The sequence below is a fragment of the Sinohyriopsis cumingii genome, chromosome 6 (genome assembly GCF_028554795.1).
Source record: "Sinohyriopsis cumingii isolate HCF-2022 chromosome 6, ASM2855479v2, whole genome shotgun sequence".
NCBI classification, from domain to species: domain Eukaryota; kingdom Metazoa; phylum Mollusca; class Bivalvia; order Unionida; family Unionidae; genus Sinohyriopsis; species Sinohyriopsis cumingii.
The window spans coordinates 104970789-104994312 of record NC_142966.1 but is presented as its reverse complement, the minus strand read 5'-3'; the positions used below and the strand labels follow the sequence as shown (position 1 = coordinate 104994312).

General features: G+C 33.2%; 1 protein-coding gene across 1 annotated transcript in view; it reads right to left on the bottom strand.

Annotated features, from left to right (window-relative positions):
* Positions 1-1665: 1665 nt before the first annotated feature.
* LOC149797627 (putative protein phosphatase 2C T23F11.1) overlaps positions 1666-23524 on the bottom strand; it is a 76834-nt gene continuing 54975 nt past the window's right edge. The window contains exons 7-10 of the mRNA XM_089962523.1: positions 22692-22833; positions 20555-20638; positions 15156-15301; positions 1666-10700 (exon numbers count right to left, since the gene is read on the bottom strand). Coding sequence (XP_089818649.1) covers positions 10503-10700; positions 15156-15301; positions 20555-20638; positions 22692-22833 — 570 coding nt within the window. The 3' untranslated portion in view covers positions 1666-10502. The remainder of the gene's footprint in view (positions 10701-15155; positions 15302-20554; positions 20639-22691; positions 22834-23524) is intronic.

Below are 23524 nucleotides of genomic sequence, written 5' to 3'. Positions count from 1 at the left end.
AGTCCAAAGGCAAGTTGTGCATATTGAATTGCTGTAGATGATAAAACTCGACACCATGTTCGCGGTGCAAATAGCAAATGGTGAACAAAGATTTATCACAATATATCTTTTGTTGACTAAAGATATGAAGGGACGAACTGGGGAAGACCAGCTTTATTATTACCAAGATCACATTGTAGATAGTGTGTTGGCATAGTGTAATGCTCGAGTGATTTTCTTATCTTCAGCTTAAGATAAAGTACCGATATGAAGCAGATTAAGGGATAACAAGTCTACTTGACTAATCCAATCACCTGAACACTTGGATTCATTATACAGGTGCATTTAGGGGAAGCACCCACAATGATCCATCAGCAACTGTATCTCAACTGACTTAAGATTGCTGCAACCTCTAAATATTCTGTTTAGAACTCAATAAATTTAACTTGTGTTCAGTTCAGTTATAACTAGTTTTTTTTGTCATCATGTAGATGCTAAAAATTCCCCATTTTCCCATAACTTGACAAGTATTTGTGAAATGAAAGAATTTTTTCCATAAAGGAACAAACCAATTCTTTCTCCTGGCTTTTCCCCTGATTTCTCAGTAATGAGAACCCTGAAGTTTGTATTTTCATCTTCACTGCCACAATTACTAGTATCTGTACTGAACAAGACATTAACACTTTAGACATAAACAAATTTCAGACTTAAAGTGTACATTGTATAACATCTGATCATCTCAGTCTCTGTGAAATTTATCTCGCATATTTATCTACAGGTATCATGAAACCTATCTTTGTGACCCGCCCCCAAAAATGAAACCGCTCCCTAGTTACTAATTAGTTCACTTGTGGCAATTTACATTTATTTTGGAGTAGTTTTTACTTAGCATTCATCTACCTAATCAGTCCAGTTTTCTTCATTCCATCTGTATTCCTTATTGGGAGTTTATAAACCGTCTAACCAGTTAGCTGTACATTACAGAAGTCTGAGGTGAGATAGTCTTGGTATTATTATAATTTCTCCAGCATGCAGAATGTACCATCATCCCTATTACGTTTACACACCTCACAGTAACTACCTAGCAATCTGTTTTTTAGTAGATGTGGTTGAGTTTTGGTGAGGATATCTTAATATTCCTTTCTGAAAAAGTAGTCAAATCCACCCATATGGTCTCTTCTATTAGGCTATCATCCGTCTTACGCAACCCCCAAGTCTTCGCCACATATATAGGCTATCATATGTCTTAAGCACCCCCCAGTCTTCCTACACACCTAGACTGTCATCCATCTTAAGCAACCCCAGTCTCTCTACACGCGTTTCTGTGAACTTGTATTAAATGACCACCAGAGTAAATCTACCATTTTACTATTTCTGCTAGTTGGCTGATTAATACATTCTATACAAGAAGTTGATTTATTGATTGGCAGCACATAAGCACTTGAAAAACTATAAAGTGCTGAACCTGTGAGAGTTGAGTGCCCTTCCTAGATACCAACACTACAGATGATCTTGACTCATTCAAGCCCACAACCAACTAATAGAGTCCAGTATGCTAACCACTGTGCACTGTGGCTTCAAAAGAGACAAGATTTCACTGGATTATTGTAGCATGTATATGTGGTTAATAGAGAACTTAAGTGATGTTACATTTGCTTTAGGGTTAATAATGAACAACATAAAAACAATTTTTTAAATCCATTTATTCAACTGAAACCATTCCAAACTTGCAACGGCAAGAACTATTATCACATTGTTTATCCAAAATGATAAACAAAAGTCGCTTTATCAGTAAAAATACTGGTTAATATGGATTGTACACAGATTTACAAGTGACAAGTGTAGGTTACAGTCAAGCAAACAGTGCAATGTAGCTTTAGTATTCAAGTTTGCAATATTTAAAAAAATAAAACTGACTTGATAAAATGTATTTACTTATAGTTTAAGAGAATATCAAAACTGTATATGCCTCTTTGAGTGTCAACTATATTAGAGGCTTAAAGTGAATTTAGTTGTTTTAGAAATGGGGGATACTGTTAGTGCTTGCCAATTTACTTAAGTTTTCTCTCTGAATGTCTTTTCTGCTATTTGTGGTCAGTGATGTTCCATTTAAACATATGTGGTACCCAGGGAATGCAGATTTTAAAAATATATGCCAGGGTACATTGATTTCGCAGAGTTCATGTTAAAATGATAAGAAAATTCTAAATTGCATCTATTAGTGAGTACCCCAAATTAAAAGTGTGTTCCTTGGATCCCAGGTATGTTTTAATTGGAACATCCCTCAACATCCCTCGGGTGTAAACTTTGCTACAAGAAAGTTTAAATTTTATCAACTTTTTAGGGCTTATCACCAATGTGACATCAACAAAACCACAGTTCGCTTTTTATGAGAAACATTTTCAAGGCAGAATTTAAATATGTAACCCAGATACTATTGCTTTTCTCTATATGGTTAGGGCTGGAATCTTACCAGCCACAAAAATGCAGTAGCTCTTTTTGTCATAATGACTACAGACATGTCAATCTAACTGACATTTCCATAACTGTTTAGTGTTTGGTGTAGTACAAATTACACTGAAATTTACATAATTGTTTATTATTTGGTGTAGTACTATTGTATGTGTACAATGAAAGCATATTTACGTTTTCAAAAATATTTTAATGTGACCACTTTTACAATGCAAGTGTGTCACTACTGTACTGAGATAATGGGCTATATTTCTTGCATATATAAATATTGGATGAATATGCAACTACACTGCACTGTTATTTGTAGTGTACACTGCACCAGCTGCCAAACCACTTCTACTAAAACAGCTTTTAACAATAAATAATTCATGTAAACCTTTACAACAATACTTTTCACATTCTATTTTTAGCTCTCATCCTATTATTGAAAGCAACCAAACATGGCTTCTGATTATTTACTGTACAGTAGTTCTAATCACTTGCACACACAAACATGAAACGACAAAAAATGAATTATACAAAATACTACAATCTTTTCGCACCGGAAATAAAATGCTATAATATTTCATCTTTTCCACTTTTAATTAGAAGCTGCCTTTGCTTCTTATTTATTTTGTGAAAAAGGAGTTATATGGTTAGATACATCTTTAAATGTTATAATACATTTATCCATATAATAATTATTAATGTTATTTAGTCTTACTTGGATTCTGTACATAAATCTGACACTACTGCACATTCTTTTCTTTTTTGTAAAAAAATCTTTCAAGAGAAAACAAATGAATCATGTGCTTACAAACATCCCAAACAGTACTTCCAGTAAGATGCATGAATCAGTGAATCCCATTTCAGAAAAAAATCAATTCTCTTTTTATTTCATTAGGAAGGGTCAAATCCTGAACACCCAGTTCAACATAAAATCAAATGAAATCATATCACACTAACACATCAATACTAGTTTAAAAACAGCATATTTACATACATGTAACAAAACCACTTTGTGCCAGTAATACTATAAAACTAATTTACAATGTGTGCCAGACCAGCATACTTAAAATAGCTACAAGTGATATTTCACTGGAAAACCTAATATGAAGTGCAAGAGTAACTTAAAGCATAAAAACAATCACTCTCTTTGTTAATTGCGCTCTATAAATTAAGTACATTTGAATACTGGTAGGTCATCTAACCTATCAACATTAATTTTAAGACCAAGTGGTCTTTAATATTTCTTCTCTGGAAAGCAGGTGCTACAACACAGACAAATGTCATAAGTTACATACACTGTGAGGGTAACATTTTCTATCTATCTATGAAATATTATATGAACAGTAACAATGGATGATGCACATATTTTCTACTATTTTATTCATTTTAAGACTTGTAATGGTAACTTACACTGTGTGATATATAATGTGATGTACTGCAGGAAAGTACAAGCTCTGAAAGTCTGAAAGTTTTAGCAGCAAATATCGACAAAAAGTGAACATAAATGATAATTCTGAATCGTATATATATACCAGACGGCTTGAGATCATTTCAATTTGTCTAGAGCATCTGTAATCATACTTAAAAGAAATATTTGATTTTCAATACTGACTAGAAATGAGTCTTTGATACAAACTTTTATCAAAAGGTGAGAAAAATGATGACAATTATCATAACAAAAAAGGTATGATTGATGCACCTATTTTAGCACAGCTTTCTGTATGAAATTATTACTCATTTGCATAACACTAAGCCAATCATTAGGAAATGTGCATAATTCTGTTTAGTATGTCAAATTTAATCATGAACTTTTTTTAACCATTTATTTGTTTGTTATTCTGATCATTTTGACTGCATAGGTCGATGAAAACCATGGAGACTATGATACTTTCATCTAAAAAAGCAAATTCCAGTTTTCAACCTTTATTTTTGTAAACTGCTAAATGACAATTATCCAAAAACTGTATGGAGAAAATGTGAAATCATGGTTAGATTGCCAGAAAGAATAAATGGCACTTCCTGTGTCTTGATTTTAAAAGCTCACTACAGGTCTTATAAGTACTAAAATTTTAAAAACTCAAAAAAAAATATTACAATGTCAAATCTTTACAAATGAATACCACCTGAGCATTCAAAAGATTAAAATCTGTCCTGAGTTTATATTTGCAAATTTTATAAATATATATAAGAATTACCAGTTTGGATCATATATTAGATGAAAACCAATTAGAAAGCAGTTTTAATATTGGACATGTACTCCAAATGTTTCTTACATCTTAAAGTCAGTGTAGAGAATGCACATCAAAATGAGGTAGGTAGTGCTAAATTTCTATAAAAAGAAAACTGAAGTACAAGATATAAAGTATATCTTAGCATTTTGCATAAATTGTAGTTTGTAGTTTGCATAAAAGTTTGTAGATTTAAACAATACAAAGTACCATTAAATATCCAACTGTACATGAATGGAATATACAATTATTCTTGGACACAAATGTAGAACATCCAAACCTGTTAATGTGTGTTATCTTAGGTTCCTGTTAATTGTTTTTGATGACCTGAACTCTTTTGAAAACCTTTTTAAAATTTGAAACTGTTATTAATTTTTTTTTAAAATAATAGATTTACTTGTACGATTTGTACATGTGTTTGTTTTGCAGTGGAACAAGGGAATAAAAACAACCTAATTAAAGTTCTTAGATTTCTAAAAGTGATGAGTAAATAAACCAGTTGTGTAAACTCAACATGGATACCCAAATCAATATGATGCATCTGAATGGCAAAGTGCTATGTCAATCAGGGGCAATCACTCCATTTGGCAAACAAAAGGTGGAATATCCAACTTAACCTTGGAATATCAGATTCATCCATCCCACATTTGCAATAGTTCAAAACATATGAATTCTACATTTAGTTTTCTTTTCATCTCAAGCAGTCAGAGAAGCATAGGGCTGTTCCATTTAAATATGCATACTGCCCAGGAACAACATGCCAAGATACTTGGATTACTCCAAAAGTTCATAAGAAAATGATACAAAATTCAAAACTTCATCCATGGGTGGTGACAACTCTAAAATGAAAGTGTTTCCCTCTGTCCCAAGTATGTTTCTAGAGGCAGCCCTTAATTTTAAGTATGGGAGATCATCAGTAATGTTTAACTCTACTGTCGGAACTGGTCGGTATGCTCAATGAAAATAATTAGCCATGAGAATCAAAGTGAGGACCAGAGCCACACAATAAGCTCAGTACATGGTTGGTTAGTCTTCATGTACTCAGCAAAAACAATATTATGCAAAACAAACACACAGTAAACTTCAACAAATTCGTCTGAGAAATTCAACTTTGACATGTCTTGCCTAGAACAAAAAATGCTATTTACAGTATTTGTACACAGTAATTGGCACTTGTTTTCATTGCAGTACAGGTACTAACAGCAACAAATCTTGGAGAAATAAACTTCAGTAACTTGTATTCATAAAGTGTTTGATAAGTACTGTAATCACCTATGTATACACAACACACCACTCAAAAAATAAACAGAACAGACCATGATTTTTGAGTGGCAGCTTTGGCTCTATGTCGTTCCCAGTAGGACACACGTACATTTGCTGTAAATAGGCTCTCGTTTCAAACCTTGTCAAACAAATATCAAATATACTAAAATACATTATATATGCAATTGTTGAAAAGTAACCATTATCTAATCATAAACATATTCATACATAACAGTCCAAGACTGCTGCTGTCAAGTATATTCCTTTGGATTTCCCAAGTGTAACAGTGCTTTAATTTGTAAAATTTTACTAAAAATAATAAGGGACAACTATTAGGCACAACCATTTTTCATTCATTTTGGCAGGATTAATTTTATAAATTAAGTGAAATACTGTTCAGTTGGAATAGTAAAATATTGTAAAATTCTGAATAAAGTACGTCAGTAAACATTTCTGCACAGACAATGAGTAAAGTTTAAAAAAGACAGAACGCCAGAACAAAAACAAAAAAATATTTAAAGCTGACTGGATTAAATAACAACAAACATTTTTGGGACCATTGGGAGCTGATGTAATGCATGTTTTGTCTGGAACAACTTACAACATTTGTGACTGTACATGCTGTTTGCCTCGATGGTGAAATGTAATTATATCAAATGGCATGCACTTTAAGATTTATGGTTCAATCAGGTTTCCTTTACCATTTATGGTTGCTACGGTATATACGTTCACTAAATGTGCAAATATTTGTGCATGAATATTATTTTCTTACAATAAAAACAGACGTTTAACATAATTCCGCATGATGTATAAAATACAGAATAATACATGTTAGTGTAGCAGTTGTGTGTACATTATATTCTTCTCTAAGACTAAGGAACTAGCTTGTTCACTAAATCTAAATTAGGTTTTGTTATCTTAGGCATTTGTGAATTACTAATTATACACCTTATGCAAACATATTATTGTCTAAATATGCCATTGTTATAATTAATCTGAATAACAGGACCCATGGAGTAATATTTCTTCAAATTTGGTATTTCCGAGAAAAAATATTGGAATAAGAATCAGTTGATCCACTGTACATATTTTTTACAAATTATCTTGCAATAAAACTTGGATTTTGTGACAGAACAATGAACTGGAATAACCATCAGCAATATATATGAAAACAAAGTCATATGGACAGCGTTCTTTTGCATACCAGGGCCCAGCAATGTGGAATGAATTGACCACTGAACTTAGACACAAAGACACAGTGATCCCATTCAAGAGTGCTCTCAAAACTCACTTATTTCGATTGCAAGAACAAACGTAAAGACCTAATAATGTTTCCTACCTTAAATATTCTCAGCACGTTTTTTAATGTTTTCTAATTTCATGGTGCTTGTTTTTGTAATCATATCATTATATGTTTTTTATCTTATAGGTGTTGTCTAATGTTGTAAAGTGCTTAGAGCTTCTAAAGATTAGGCACTATACAAAGTCCTCATTATTATTATTATTATATACTTTTCGTCACATTACTATGATTTATAAGGGTGTCCCCTGTTGAAAAGTTATAAGATGTATCTGTCTAGCATAACCAGGTGCATTAGGAGTGCTCATACCAAGACATATATATATTATTAATATGCAAAACTTCCAAGTGAGTGGCACATTATATGCCTGTCCCATGTTTAATGGTTCCCTGTGTAGGCACCAACAGGGCATGGTTGAATCTGGAGACTAATGACCATCAAGTTTCAATGACCTGGACATCTGTACAAGGTACGAGGTCTTGACTCACTGTTATGTTCTAATTAGACTTGCATGACTGTGATTATCACCTATGGATCCAAGAACCTAAAAGTTTGTTTATTACCCTAAGTGTACACCATCCACAAAGTCTGGATTTTGAACTTACTCTGGAAGAAATATAAAACCCATTTTTCTCCATGCTAACATTACACTGATCTTTGATACCAATCAAAAAGGCCTTTTCCACACCAAAAACTCTTGGCAAGGTATATGGTCCACAAATGACATTACTATGTAAATAAAATTTTTCTTTATTGAAAGTGACTCCGACATGATTTTTTGACCCCAAATTAATAGACTTCTTTCTGACCCCAAGTGTAAGTCGTCAGTAAATTTGCACAAGTCTGTTTTGTATAACTAGTGTTATTGTGCAGAAACCACTTCTTACAATCACAATAACCTTGATCTCTCATTTATCTATCACCTTTTGACCTCAAATTTGATAGAAAATTCTTACCCAAAGTGCAAGTCATCCACACAAGCTGCATCCAGATATCTGATGCAGAAATTGTGTTATGTGGAAACCATTTTCTAAATTAACTCACAGTGACCTTAACCTCTGATCCCAAAATTAATAGGTTTCTTCCTAACCAAGTGGACGTATTCTTCCTAACCAAGTGGATGTATTCTTCCTAACCAAGTGGATGTATTCTTCCTAACCAAGTGCATGTATTCTTCCTAACCAAGTGGACGTATTCTTCCTAACCAAGTGGATGTATTCTTCCTAACCAAGTGGATGTATTCTTCCTAACCAAGTGCATGTATTCTTCCTAACCAAGTGGATGTATTCTTCCTAACCAAGTGCATGTATTCTTCCTAACCAAGTGCATGTATTCTTCCTAACCAAGTGCATGTAATCTACAAGTTTGAACCACGTATGTGATACAGGTAGAAACTATTTGTTCTTCTTTCAGTTGCTGTGACACTGATATGCAACCTTTTGATCCTAAAAGCAATAGGTTTCTTCCTGATCCTGAGTGCAAACCATCCATAAAGTTTGGAAGCTAAGACTCTATGTACTTCTGAAAAAAGTGACAAGAGTAAAGTGAAACCATTTGCATTTACCACATGTTGAATAGAGAGTATGTTGACAAACGTTTATGCTACTTTCATTTAATATAGCTGAAATTTCTTTACATATTGTACTTGTGGAAACTAAACATGATATAACCACACTGCTAACCAGAATGGCTGTTCCTATCTGCTTGAAAAGTCCACCTGAAGTAATTCTGCAGAGTAGGCAATATCAGCTTCTGCAAGTACAATGCATAATTTACAAAATATATAAGAAAAAGAAGCTATCAGCTCATTTCTTTTTTTGCAGTTTACCTTTGAAGTCCAAGAAGTGAAAATGACCAAGCAGAGCTAGTAGTTTTTTTTAAAGGTGTGCATCAGAGCAAACTATGCTCAATAAACCAAATTGTGTACATCTGAAGTAAGGTCAAGCTGTATAGCCTATAATCCAAATTACACCCGTCAATCATACACCAAAACAAAGGAAATTAAAAGTTCTTTTAACAATACCCAAGTCTTTCTAAAATACCAAGGATAACCCATTCTTTAAAAATCTAACAGTATGCAAATGCAAAAGTGTAGATCACACTCTAAGTGCATATATGGAGAACTTAAGCCATTGTGTGGAAATTAATAATGCACTCTGCCTTACGGCAGGCATTCCAAAACTATTAAAAACTGACATCTGACTTTCAGAAACTAAAGCCATTGTGTGGAAATGAATAATGCACTCTGCCTTATGGCAGGCATTCCAGAACTATTTAAAACGACATCTGACTTTCTGAAACTTCAATGCAAAAGCTAAATAATGATGACACAATTTATTTGCTTATGCAGGTAAGTTAGCATATCCAAGTACAAACTTTAGATCTAAAGCAATATTGTGAACAAGTTTTCAGTCGAATACAGCAACTACGGTAAAAGATATGTAACTGTAAAACCTTATAAAACAAAACCTTTAATTTTGTTTATGACCATGCCATCACTGCTGCTACCATCACCACCAAAAAAGTAACGCCATTCAAAAGTTAGATAATAATGTAGCTGCCACAAATGATAAAAAAAATTATCAAAACATTATCAGATCCAGGTAACTAGGAATTTGTTTCCTGCAATGATAAATCTTGATAATATTAAGAATAAAATTGCTTTTACTGGGTTACATGCACTTCTAGAAATGTTCAAACTCCTTTAGATATTTTGGATATGTAGAGTATATAATATAATAAGTTATTAACTGAAATGGTTGCATTATAGGTATTTTAGTCATGGTGATCTATAATATTTCCTGCATGCTTTAAATGAGAATTTCATTTCTGATATCTGATGCAATGAACCTAAACAAGAAATTTCCAAAATGTTATCCAAAATGTTTCCCAAAAGAAAAAGGCTAAATGAAACACATGTGAAATCCAAGTGTAAACCTACAGGAAATTGCGTATACTGTAACAAAATTTAATTACTTTTTTACAGCTGTACTTCTTCATCAAGATCTAAACAAAAGATTTGAAAGAACAATTTCTGGATGTAATTCATGAGTAGTCATAAACATAAAACTGCAATTAAGCAGACCCATGAAGTGGTAAAAAAAAACTAAACAAGTGAAACTTGCAGTTAATGCAGAAAGTTCAGTGTTACACATATTCATTTTTATGTGAACACCATCTAATCTAATGTAAAGCGCTCAATTGGTATACATAAGTCATGAATGTGTAGACAGATGCAGACAAGATTTGGGGACAGATTGCAACAAAGATACTATTTTAGATCCATGTTTCCCATGTGACTGAGATGTGGAACCGGTCCCATGGATCCATGCTGGGAACAACGACGGATCAAATCTTCGTATGTTCCTCCATGAAGGAAACAAACGATGACAACAGTCATGTTATCACATCCTAGACCTCCCATTTGACAATCAGGGGCCAAACACCGAGTCATTAATTCTTCACAGATCTGAAAATAAATCATGATTAGTTTTACTTTAATTTCTATTACTTAACTGCTTAAAATAACAATTACCATAAAAACCATTATAACCTAATAGCTGTTATCAGTAATAACCATCCACTTACAAAAATTCAATACTTTATTGATTTAAGGAACCATTAGAAATCATCCATAGCACTGGAAGCGACAAGCCATTATCTGTAACTGAGACATACTGTAAAAATAGCCCACCTTGGAATTCCTTTATTTTATGATGTACTGATGCATTACGTAATTATGAAAATAAAGTTTACAATTAGATCAGAGCCCTTTACAGAAAAGAGTCAAACATCCATTATAATAACACTTGGATTTTAGGTCTGAATATGCTAAACCTTACATATATATCAAATTATACCATGTATGTATCAGTTAAATCGTAAGTGATGCCTTTTATAGGGAGAATGCCCTCTCACAAATCCTTGATCATATATAAAATGTATGCCACAACAGCAAATATTTTGAAATCACCACTTCATACTGATAATGTCCTCATATGTGAATTATTCACAGGCACAGGTTCTAGAATCTAATTTCTCTGTATACAATCTCCACTTTGGGAAAAATATGAACATGAATAGTACAAAAATTCCAACAGCATCAAATTAGAAAAGCCCCTTACTGATGGCGAAATTGATCAAACAATTTTGGAATGAATTCCCCCAAACATAAGGAACTGGTTAACATGAGCTGTCAAGCTCTTTGGAGAGTGAAGGGATTGGGGGCGTGGGGTTGAAACATGATGGTGATAAAACCAACCTGATGATAATTTAGAGTACATTAACAAGCCCTTATAGCAAGTTAATAACCAGGAGTTAAAAAGAAGTCTTAAGAGATTTGTAACTGATAAGAAAACCCTGGTTATCCTGGTAGGATTCTAAGACCCCTTAAAATATCTATAAAAAGAAAATCGAATGGTAATTTAGTGAAAGTTTTGACGGATCCAGTTTTCAAGAAACTTAAAACGGTTTGGATTTCTTGATGAAAGAATGTGCTAGCCTTGCAATCAGCACAGAGAGGAAAATGCTCAGTATAACTGAAGAGCTGAAAAATAAAGTATGGACAATGAGGCTCTCCATACATATTACTGGGAACATTGGTTTTAATTTACAATTTGGGGTTGTGAAGAGCATAGGAGACTGAAGAATGTTAACTCTCAGATTATTTTAATAATGCCATCCACTGGAGAAAAAATACCTAGAGTATTGTGAAGATGTGCCAAGACTAAAACTACAAGAGAGACAAGAAAGTGAACCCAGGAAAGTGAATCAGGCATTGAAAAATAAAGATAACCCTGACAGATGCCCCATGATGTTCTACAATGTCAAATGATTATTATATAGTCAGTTTACTAAAATTTGTTGTTGTTATAGGGTTTAATGCCATTTTTCAGCACAAGATAGGCTATACATGGCGGCCAGTATTAATGGTGGAGGAAGAACCCGGGAAAACACCGGAAAGAACCACCATTTACAAAAAGTAATTACAAACTTCAATGGTCAATTTGTACCTTTAGTTTTAATTTGTAATACAACTTAAAATCTTGATTCATATTTTTGAGAAGAACTGTATCTGAAACAAGAGTCCCATGAAGAGACTGACACTATACTCAGAGAAAAGAATATCCAGGAATTCAAAAGAAGACCTTTAACTGTTGATATTCTTATGCAATAACAAGATTTCAAATTAGCTGCAGCGGTGCACATATTAGATGTCAGATTGGGACCATTTTTATTTAGGACAAAATAGATATCATAATAAGTCTTTTTGTGAAAACTATGTTGACCATGTAGGATGAGTCATATCAACAAGATGCTCACGATGCCCCCTTTGTCAGCCATTCTGGATCTATCAGTGGGACCATCCATTTACGATCAGTGGTGATAACAAGATTTTCAAGATGGCAACTGGTGGCCATAATGAATGTCCTAGAAGCATTTTCATTAGGAACAACTAGACCCTGGGATGAATGTGTGTGTAAAGTTTCATGGTAATCATCCAAGTAGTTTAGAAGGAGCAACAGTAACAAATGTGTGCCAATGAATGGAAAAATGACAGACAACAGACCATCCCAAGAGCTCGTCTGGTCTACGATTAGTAGAATTAAAACTGTGCTCAACACCATTCAAATCTGTATTTTACATTTCAGTTTATGTTCATCTCTTACACACAACAAAATATATGCTTGAATCAAGAACAAAGAAGATTTCTCCATCTCAAATTCATTTTGGGTCCTTCCATTTCTTCTTCCCTGCGCCTGATAATAACTCATCTGTCAGAAAAAGGGACATCAAGAGAAAAAAAAAGCAGGCTGTCAGTGCTGTCATTCTGAATCAAAAACCTGAGAGATATGCACTTCTCTATATCACTTTCACCTTTTTACAAGATACCTGTTTGTGCAGTACATACTTTTTGGTCAATGACTTTGACACCTGAACCTCATAACATGCATGGAATATCATTGAATTTGTCTCACAACTATATATATATATATATATATATATATATATATATATATATAAATACAGTGGAGCCTCGTTAATCCGGACACATTCATTCCCAGCGAATATGTCCGGATTAACGAGTTTTCCAGATAATTGAATCATGCATATTTTCTTATTTTACGATATCATCACACCATATATATGTACATGTATATGCTAGCTTTAAATGTAATGTACTGTGTATTCAATAATGGTTGAAATAAATTAATGAATACATCTATTAATCTGTGTTTATTTCACATTATTATAACATGTGCTTGTACGTACATATACAGTAAATAGAAGTTTAGACAATTAACAGATCGAACACATCACACTATGTTCATGTACATGTATGTACTGTACATACATTTATTATGTCAATTTCCTGAAGAAGTCTGTAACCTTTGTTTGCCTGTCCACAGCTTAAAAATGTCAACTGTATTTGCACAGCAAACAATAAACTGTGATTGTTACATACAACTGGTAAACAACAAAGAGGCTTAATGACACTTTTAATTTATTTACCATATGTTATGTCAAAAAGCGTGGACGATTTGATCCCAGTGTGTTTATTTAATTATTAACACCCCCGTCGGTGACTAGCTGAAACAGACATTGTTTATACAATCACTGGTTACAACATGGTCATGCTACTTAGTTATTGATAGTGGCCATAGATTCTCAAGGGCTTCACTACTGTGTTTTATGTATTATTCTTCTGATTGCATTTTCACATACGATTTTTCGAATTTTCTTATTTTTGGACAGATTATTTCCGGATTATCGAGACAAGTTTTAATGTAATTTTACACTTTGGTCCCCGATTTTGATTTCCAGAACGCGGATTTCTTGATTAACGGAACAAATTAACGTTTAGGAATTCCATTCCCATTGAATTATGTCCGAATAGCGAGGTTTCCAGATAAATGGAGTCCGGATTAACGAGGCTCCACTGTATATATATATATATATATATATATATATTGGTATTCCATGATAAACTTGTTTACATTCAAGCAATTTTGTTAAATCACTAACTATGCTACAGAATTTCACCTAACAACAGTAGTTATTTACTCTAATGTTAATTGATTGAAGAAAAAAACCTGACATACTTCCTCAAAAATAAATAACACTTAACCAATGGGCATTTCCTATAAATTCAGATGGTGAAGTTTTAATTAATCAGATCCCCCCAAAAGTCTTGAAGAATGATAATTAAAAGTTAGTTGTTATTGTTAATATCTTTTTCTTTAATATCAGCTCTGGTTTCATGTATTTTGTTCTCAAGGTATTGTGTCCACACAGCATGACACAAACCACATAGTGAGGACTGATGTAATGTCTACAGGACAGACCGTGGAACAATCTTTCAATAATAGAGCTTTTAATGAATCCTGGTGATAGGCTTTCACACCTTTTCTGTCTTGTGTTTTGATACTACAAAGTGATTAACCAACATAATGACCAAACATGTTTAGTTAACAACTCATCTACTAATTGTCCAGGGGCCCCAAATGGCTGAATGGTCTAAAGTGCTCTCCGTTACGGATCACTGCCATCTCACCTCTGTCTGCAGTGGGTTTGAGTCTTGGATTCGGATAATGTGGATATGTGAGAAAGCTTGCCAGTAGCTTTTCGTGGGTCGGTGGTTCTTTCTGGGGTTTTCCCGGGTTCTTCCTCCACCATTAATACTGGCCGCCATGTATAGCCTATCGTGTGCTGAAAAAATGGCATTAAACCCTACAACAACAACAACAACAACCAATTCTCCAACAAAGAAACAATGTAGTAAACTCTGAACTAAGTTTAGTCAGCAACATCTTTATCAAACATTTGACAAAAAAACAATCCGTAAACAAGACCATGTGACCCCTGAATTTTACCTCATTAACGTGTTTATTTCTCATATGAATTAAAAAAATCTCAACCATACCGCTTCTGGCTCCATTCTCTGAGCAATGCGGGCTCTGACGAAATCCACAACCTCCTGACTCGTCAATACATCCCAGATACCATCACATGCCAAAACAATAAACTCAAAGTCCTTATTAATATTCTTCTCAACAACATCAGGATTTCCTAACCAAAATAAAACATATACATACATAGATAACTTCCTTCATAGAAAACAAGTTTTGTATTATGGGACCATTTTTCATAAAGAAATGTTGCACACATATTTTATTATTAATGAGATAAAATAATCCAATTACATAAATATGTTCAATACGAACATGAATGCTACACATATTAAACAGCAAATGTCTTTATCCTCCTTGTAGTAAATATGATAACTGATTTTAATCAGGAATACATTTTATGGGATTTAGAAATGCTTTGACTGTAAAGGAATGATGCATTTTCCACCTGTGTTTAAATAGATTTAAAAACAAACTGAAAATGTATACTTGAAATTTATGCATAAAACATCAGTCAACTTTATCAGCATCATATATCACATGGTCATGTCATAAATATGCCAGTTAGCACCATGATATAACAATAATCAATGTAGCAAACAATACTGCATATTAATGGTCCCATATACCACTCCCTCGATAACTCGTGCCCCAATAACTCCCAAACCTGCTTATCACTCAGATCCCATTTTAAAAAAAAAATAAATAAAACAAAATTGTATCCCTATTTATTGAACTTGAAGAAAGTCATGCTCAAAATTGGTAAATGAAACTCTGATATGTCACTCGTTTTATGGTTGAAAATGGTAGATATAGTAACTGTAAATTTTAATCAACATTAAGAAATTACCAGCTTAAAATAAGAAGTTGTATAATTTGTTACATTTTCTTTCCAACTGACATTTTTAGCACTGTGTAATGAACGAAAGAGAAATTTTGATCAAAGAAAATATCACACCTGGTGCAGACAGTACTTTAATAAATAAATACCCATTAAATAATTTTTATCAAGTGAAATTTGTGTTTTAGTTCTATCTTTTAGTTCCTTTTAAGTGTAATCATCACAAATGCAATGTGTATTTAAACGTAAAATATGTCAATTTACCATAACAGCTATGTCCACAAAAGCTTCTCTGAGAACCTAATTATGTTCTGACCATGTTTGGATATCTAACTTGCAGAAGTATTTGTTGTATTGTTGCTGGCCTACTTCGTGTTATCACGTCTTTCGAATCAAATATAGGAGGTGGAATAAAAGAAATGTTAAAAGTCATGCAAATCCTACATGCTTAAGATCTAGTGGCCCCAGTTTTATGTTGGGTGAACACATTACAGTTTGTAAGTAATATAATTAAAGTACCCTAAATTAAAAGACTCATACTGTGATCAAAGATAGCATAGCAACAAAGTGAAATGAATACTTCATAAAATAAAGAGCTTTGTTTCACATATAGGGACCATTGTGGGCAAACGAGTTTTAGAGAAGTCCTGAATTTGCACTTAGAGATATCCTCAAGGAGTTTCATTGTTACTTGCAGTGAAATCACGGTATCAATATTGAACCAATTAAATAATACAAAAATTGAGTTTTGATGTCGATGATTGTCTCACAAAAAGTAATGTCGCTAGGTTTTGAAGAGAATTTTGTTTGGTGGTGTATCAGCAGTTAGTCTGGTTTCCTAGACTCCTTGCTTCACACTATACCATTATGTAAATACACTGGGAAACAGGCTAATCAACAAACCAAAAGGTGGTAACATAATAAACAAAGTTTTCACATACAAGTAATGTTTGTTGAAACCACTTGGAATCAAGCTAATGATCTTTCCGATGTTGGACATTTTGAAAATAAATGTAATTTATATAGAATAATAAACGACTTCATTTGAAAAAGTGCCTTATTGATAATTATTATCAATGAGGATACACATGTGCCATGTGTCATTACGATTCACAATACGCAGCCTGATACCATACATATCAATACACATATAAACTTTGAAAGGTAGGTGGTGCCCTTTCATGTATGTTGACATTCTGGTCCTATTTGCAGTATGCAGACTACATATGAACATATAGTTATCATAAACCGCTCTAGTGGTCTAGTGGTTAGAGTGTCCGCCTCGGATGTGGGAGTTTGTGGGTTTGATCCCTGGTCAAGTCATATCAAAGACTTACAAAAATGGTAATAACAGCTGCCTCGCTTGGCACTCAGCATTATTAGGTTAATAATAGGACTGGTTGGCCTGGTGTCAGGATAATGTGAATGGGTGGGACATCATGCTACATGTCTGTGGCATGATGTCCCAATGCTAGACATCACTATAAACTGCCACACTGCAGACATCGTAGCAATATGTTAAAGCTACGTTAAAAATCTAACTCACACACACACTATAGTTATCGTATATTTATATGTAATTCTCATTTATGAGAAGATAACAACTATACTTTCAAACAAACGACTTGTTGGTTGTAGTGAGTTTTATCCAATGTTTTAGGCCATTTAATGGTGGCTCCATTTAACCTCCTTTGTTTTGTACAACATGAATGATTTGAAAACATCTTAATACCACTTTCGTGTCTCAGTTACATGTGGAAGACATTAAGATATTATCTTCAAAACAGAAGAAATAATTCAATTTCCTTGTGCAAAGAAAATCTCATCTAGAACAAATTCGAGCATGGGAATAAGGTTGAATACCAACAAAATCTATCACATTTGACTTCCTGCAGATGCAAAAGACTGCTGCAGCCACAAGTACTTGAATTTGTTAGCATATTAGAAAAATTACTGACTACACCCAGTCCTATTCTACAATTTCTTTAACTTACACAAGGTGATAATCTTGAGCAGTTTGAAATCTGCACCACTGCTCATTCTATGCTAATTTCACTTATTCCATCAACACCTTCATTCACTGGTTAAATATCTCTGCATAAAAATAAAAAAATTCCAAATTTGTTCCCCATGTACAATTGAAGGAGAGATGATGACAGGATTTTATCTTAAGGAAGACCTGTGTCTTTATCAAAGAAAAAGGAGGGGGAGGAAGGAATGGTCATAGGTCAATATTTATCTTAACTTCAATATACATCTCTCTTTCTTCCTGCTCCACTTTCTTAGAGCTCTCCTGAATTCAACATCTCTGACAGCATTAATCTGTTAATTATTTCTTAGCATACTCTGCTCCTTTTCTTTGTATCAATATTGTATTGTGCTTCCTTCTGAAGGGGCATATACATAGCTAGCTTTGTCAGCTTGAATATGTTGGAAAGCTGACCATTGTGACTGTTATGTACAATTTTCCAGAGCTCACAGATACATCTGCTCCAAAAAAAGGATTTTTCACTAACATAAACTTCCTTTGTAAATCAGTAGTTTACTGACAACTATGCCAAATTTCTTATCTGTTCCATAATATTATCAAAGGGTATTTAGTCCATCAATGCATGTGCAGACAGAGGTATTAAAATAAATATCTTTACTTCCAAATTTCATTTTTTTACCCTTATTTATTCAGTTTATCTTGACCCTAACTTGGATACATACATATGATTTTGTAGCATATGATCTGCATAGTAAAATCAATTAATTAAAAAAAATGCATTACACTTTAAAATTGTCTGTATTTTAATTAGCCTCAGTAATCTGCCCTTTGTACATTTAATTCTGAAATACCACTGAAAGGATCACGCTGTCTATTTTCTGTCCATCCAGCATGTAAATCTGACTTGTATTTAATATCATTTTGGGTTCAAAATCACTCACTGGTATCTCCATTAACACTTTCCCAGCTCCAATAATCTGATATACTTCATAACTTTAAAAATTATTGTCATGATCACTATCATCAGCAAGTAGTAGCCAAACAAAATCGTAATGAACCCTGCTGGGAAGCAGACATTTTGGATTTTCAATTAGCCTGTATTTTAAACAAGCATTTGTAAAACTTTCTTCATGAATGGTTTCAAACCATGCCATAATACTTATTCCTGGGCATACTATGCTAATCACATTTAGTTTCACAACCATTCATGTCATGCTTGAAGAACCCAGATGTGGAAACTTACTATCCAAAAAACAGATGCTGCAACAAGAATGGTTAAATAAAAATTGTATACTTCGCTGAGCACATTTTCATATGTGGAACTTTTAATGAATTTGTGGGAGTTCTTGCGTTTTACTGTTTTCCAAAGTGTGAGAATTTGTACTAATTTTGCCAACATTTGTGCAATGACACACCCTGAAAACATCTCCACATAAGTACTTGTCATATCTAATGACTTTCCCACAAAGACTCTGTCAATACTTCCTGTTTGTCACGCATGGAATAAGCTACATTGATTTCTGATTGGTGGTTATTGTTTAACCTGGACCAAAACAAGCAACAACCACAAATGAGAATTAGATGTAACATTTTTCACCATGCAACACAACGGTAGTTTAGATTTCAAATCGACCAAAAGAGTCAAGATACAATTCAAAGTAGAAACTTTGCGTGAAAGTGGTTTGGAATGTATAGTATATGCTGAACATATTTCTGGGTTAAGATAATTGGCATTGAATGGGCAAGGGCAGATAACAAACCATGTCACTTTGTGCTAACTTGTAGATGATGAATGGGTATTCTCAAATAATCTTTATTGTTTTTGCTAATAAACATGAGTGTCTATGACTGCAAATGCTGTTTCAGATGAATTATAATTTTACAGAATAATGGCAATTAATAATAATAATTTATGATTGCTGAAAATTAAAATAACACACATACGAGTAAGTATAGTTTTGTATGGATTCTCTGTCTTGTATCGATATGTGCAATGTTTCAGCAAAAGTATCGATACATTGATATATCGATGAATTGTTTCACCCCAATTAAGCAGCCCAGTTCCCACCCCACCCTGGTTTTCTTGATGTCGAGCAATTTGTTATTTTAGTTCTCTTAGTAACTTGTGCCCTTGCTTATAGAGTGGTCTATGTTTTTGGCCCCCTCTGTACACAAGTTATCAAGGGAGAGGTGTACCAAATATATTTGGATCCATCTGCAAACAGCACAGAAACTGATCTGCTAACATAGTCAACAGAACATACTGGCATACTGTGTGACAACAAATCAGGGTCTTTGTTATTACAGTTGGATCCAACATATATACAAATTTATCAATATTTTGCTACTATATGACTATTTATATCTCCAATACATGCTAATCAGACATAATTTTATGAAAGTCAAAAAACAATATGCCACGACCTACTTACACAATAATATAATCTAATTTTGTCTCATAATACCTTTTGTGATGAATACTCAGGATCCCTACACATGCTAGAGCTATAAATAAACACTTGTACATAAAAAATATGATCTAACTACATCCAAAAGTCAAACTGTGTAATGAATGAATGTACCTGTAACTATTTGTTCCTCTGGCCTTTTTTTGTCATTCTTCTTGAATACAAAATCTCCTAGTGCTCGAGACAAAGCTAAATTACCTAAATAAAAGACACAACAATATCAGCTAAATGTGTCCGATTTTCTGTTTTTTGGACAGCAGATAATAATATATCACAGAAAATATATAAAAAATATTTCATAGTGTCAGAAAATAAACAAGTGAGCCAAAGATGTATGCTCTAGCACGAAATACACATGTATAATATCTGGCAACACCATAAGTGACACAACAAAATAATCAAACTTTACATGTACATTTATGAATGAAAACTCAGATTGACCATAGAATGCTTACTTGATTAAGAATTTAGAAGAAATAGATATGATAGGATGTAACTAAGAAGTGCAGAAGGTTGGTTTTGAAATATTACTAACAGAAAAAAATAACTTTCCCTATTTGTGTGGTTCAGTACTGAAACTTAATAATAATAACAAATTTAATTATATCCCTATACGCTTCATAACAGCAAATAAAATACATAAAAAGGTTCTGTTTTGTGCTAGACTATTTTGTAATAAGCTTTATACACTGAAATTAATTCCTTGATCAGGTGCTGGTTTTAGTATTGTCCACAGTGGAGTGTTCACTAAATATTTGTAGATGGCAGCCTTAACGGTTTTCTTTTTTAATAAAGGGTGACATATCCTTTTAAGGTTTTCATGATTGAGATTTCCTCATCTGAAACATAAAACAGTTTATTAACAAATTACGTTTCTTATATCACTGTCATTGACCTAATGAATAATTAAGTACTGTTCTCCCATTTTTTAAAAACCATGAAAGCTCAGTTGGTACAGCACTGTACTCACAATATAAAAGTCACAGAATTTGCCAGCCTGGATCACCTAGCTCAGTGTGATGTGGTGAAAAACCCTTAGCTCTCATTTCCTCTGCATGAAATTGCCAAAACCAAGAATCCCCAATTTCAACAATTTGACTCTAACCTGTATAAGCCATTTCAAATGATATATAAATCATTCTTCTGCTTTTCAAATCTGGGATTAGTCGGTTCTTGTTATCAGTGGAGTAATGCAATTGTGTCCAAAAACATAAGTCTGTAAATAAAACTCTTTTAACAATTATACCTAAAAATCACAGGGAATGAAAATATTCTGGTGTCCAAGAAAGAAGATAGTGTCCAAAATCAAACATCTGATACAATATATCTGATGATAAAATCTCAGAATATTTATCACAGAAAAATTGACTATTCTATAAAATAAACTTCTCACTAAAGGTACATGTATTATATAAATCATTAAGAAAGTTAAATTTAAAAATATTGTACAGATTTGTTTCTTCCAGAATTTGAAGAATTTGTACTTTTCTGGGTTCCAAATACTTGCATGTGAAATGTACCTTGCACCTTGTTTTTTAAAATCATTTTGCAGCACATGATTTACATGGTAGCAAGTATATTTTGGTGAAGGAAGATGCCAAGAAAACCTCAGAAAGAACAACCAATTCACAGGAAGATACTAGCAAGCTTTCTCACATACCCATGCTAGCTAAACCCAGACCTGAACCCACATGAACAGAGGTGAGATGTCAGCCACCTGTAAAGGCAAGTGCCTTAGACCAATCAGCCACCCAGGACCCCCGTTGTTGTGTGACTTCACTTTAATAAGGTCAGCATGGGGTATACAATATCAAAAGAGGTGTCCCCAAATTTTGAAATCTTGTACAAATATGTTCCTAAATTGAAAGAAAAAAAAATATTTTCAACCTTCCTTTATGGCAATTATTCGATATAAAATACGATAATATGGTAAAAGTTTACAAAAGAAGATTTCTCTCTCATTTGTTAATAATCACTAATATTTCAAGACTGTGTCATATTCTCATATTATATTCATATTCATAGGAACTAATATTGGCAGGAGTCTTGCACACAAAAAGGGGTTTATGATGAGCAAGGCATACATAACTTGCAATCAATATTTAACATCAATCAATTGTATGTCAACAGAGTTTGTTTCTGAAACAAATTTTAGTTTTATTCCTTAATACTCTACAAGTATACATATTTATCTTTTGTTATTAACTTGTGTGAATTTTCAGGAATAAAGCTATAAACCTCAATGACTGACCATTAACTCTATTAAATTCGACCCATCCTCCAGCTGAAATAATTCTGCGAGACTCAGCTTCATTCCCTGGTTTATGATCATACGATAGCTGCTCTGCTACTCCACGTACACTCAAAACAGCACGAGAATCACCAACATTCCCCTGAAATATTATAGAACCAGCCAATGTATTACAAAAGCTCTAGTCTGCAAAGAACTCTTACTGTATTTTAATTTGTAAACCCATTAAGTTTTCAAAGCCTTTATCTCAAATAAATGTGCTTGGAATAAACTCCTTTTATTACTCCTATTCTTGCATGTGATTTGTGCATATTTCAAAACAATTTTTCAGGTTAAAAGTGTACACATATTAAATATATGTAACTTAACTGAGATCATCATAAGTTTTTTGTGTGCATACAACCTAGTATGCATTAAAAACTATGTATCCATTATCCAAAGTTTGCATATCAATCCAAAAGCTACTGGTAGCTGACACTGAGTAAGAATTTTTAATGTGGTTTGATTTTCTTACTGTTGGTTAAAATGTGCATCTCCATATAATAAAGTGCAACTTTCTAAAACGTTTCATTAGTTTCTTTAAACAGATCTGGCTCATCAAGCATAAGACAGGATATTTGTGTTTACTGAAGAATGACTTGTGCTATACAATCCTAAAAAATGACTTGTCCTACATAATTCTGAATAATGACTTGTCATAGAATATCATAAGAATAACTTCTTGAGTACACTGCAGATTAATTGTCCTGGAGTTTACGATACATGTACAAATTTAAACTAAATGCAAGCACATGCAATACAGTGGTGTGGCTCCTTTGCTGAACAAAAAAGAG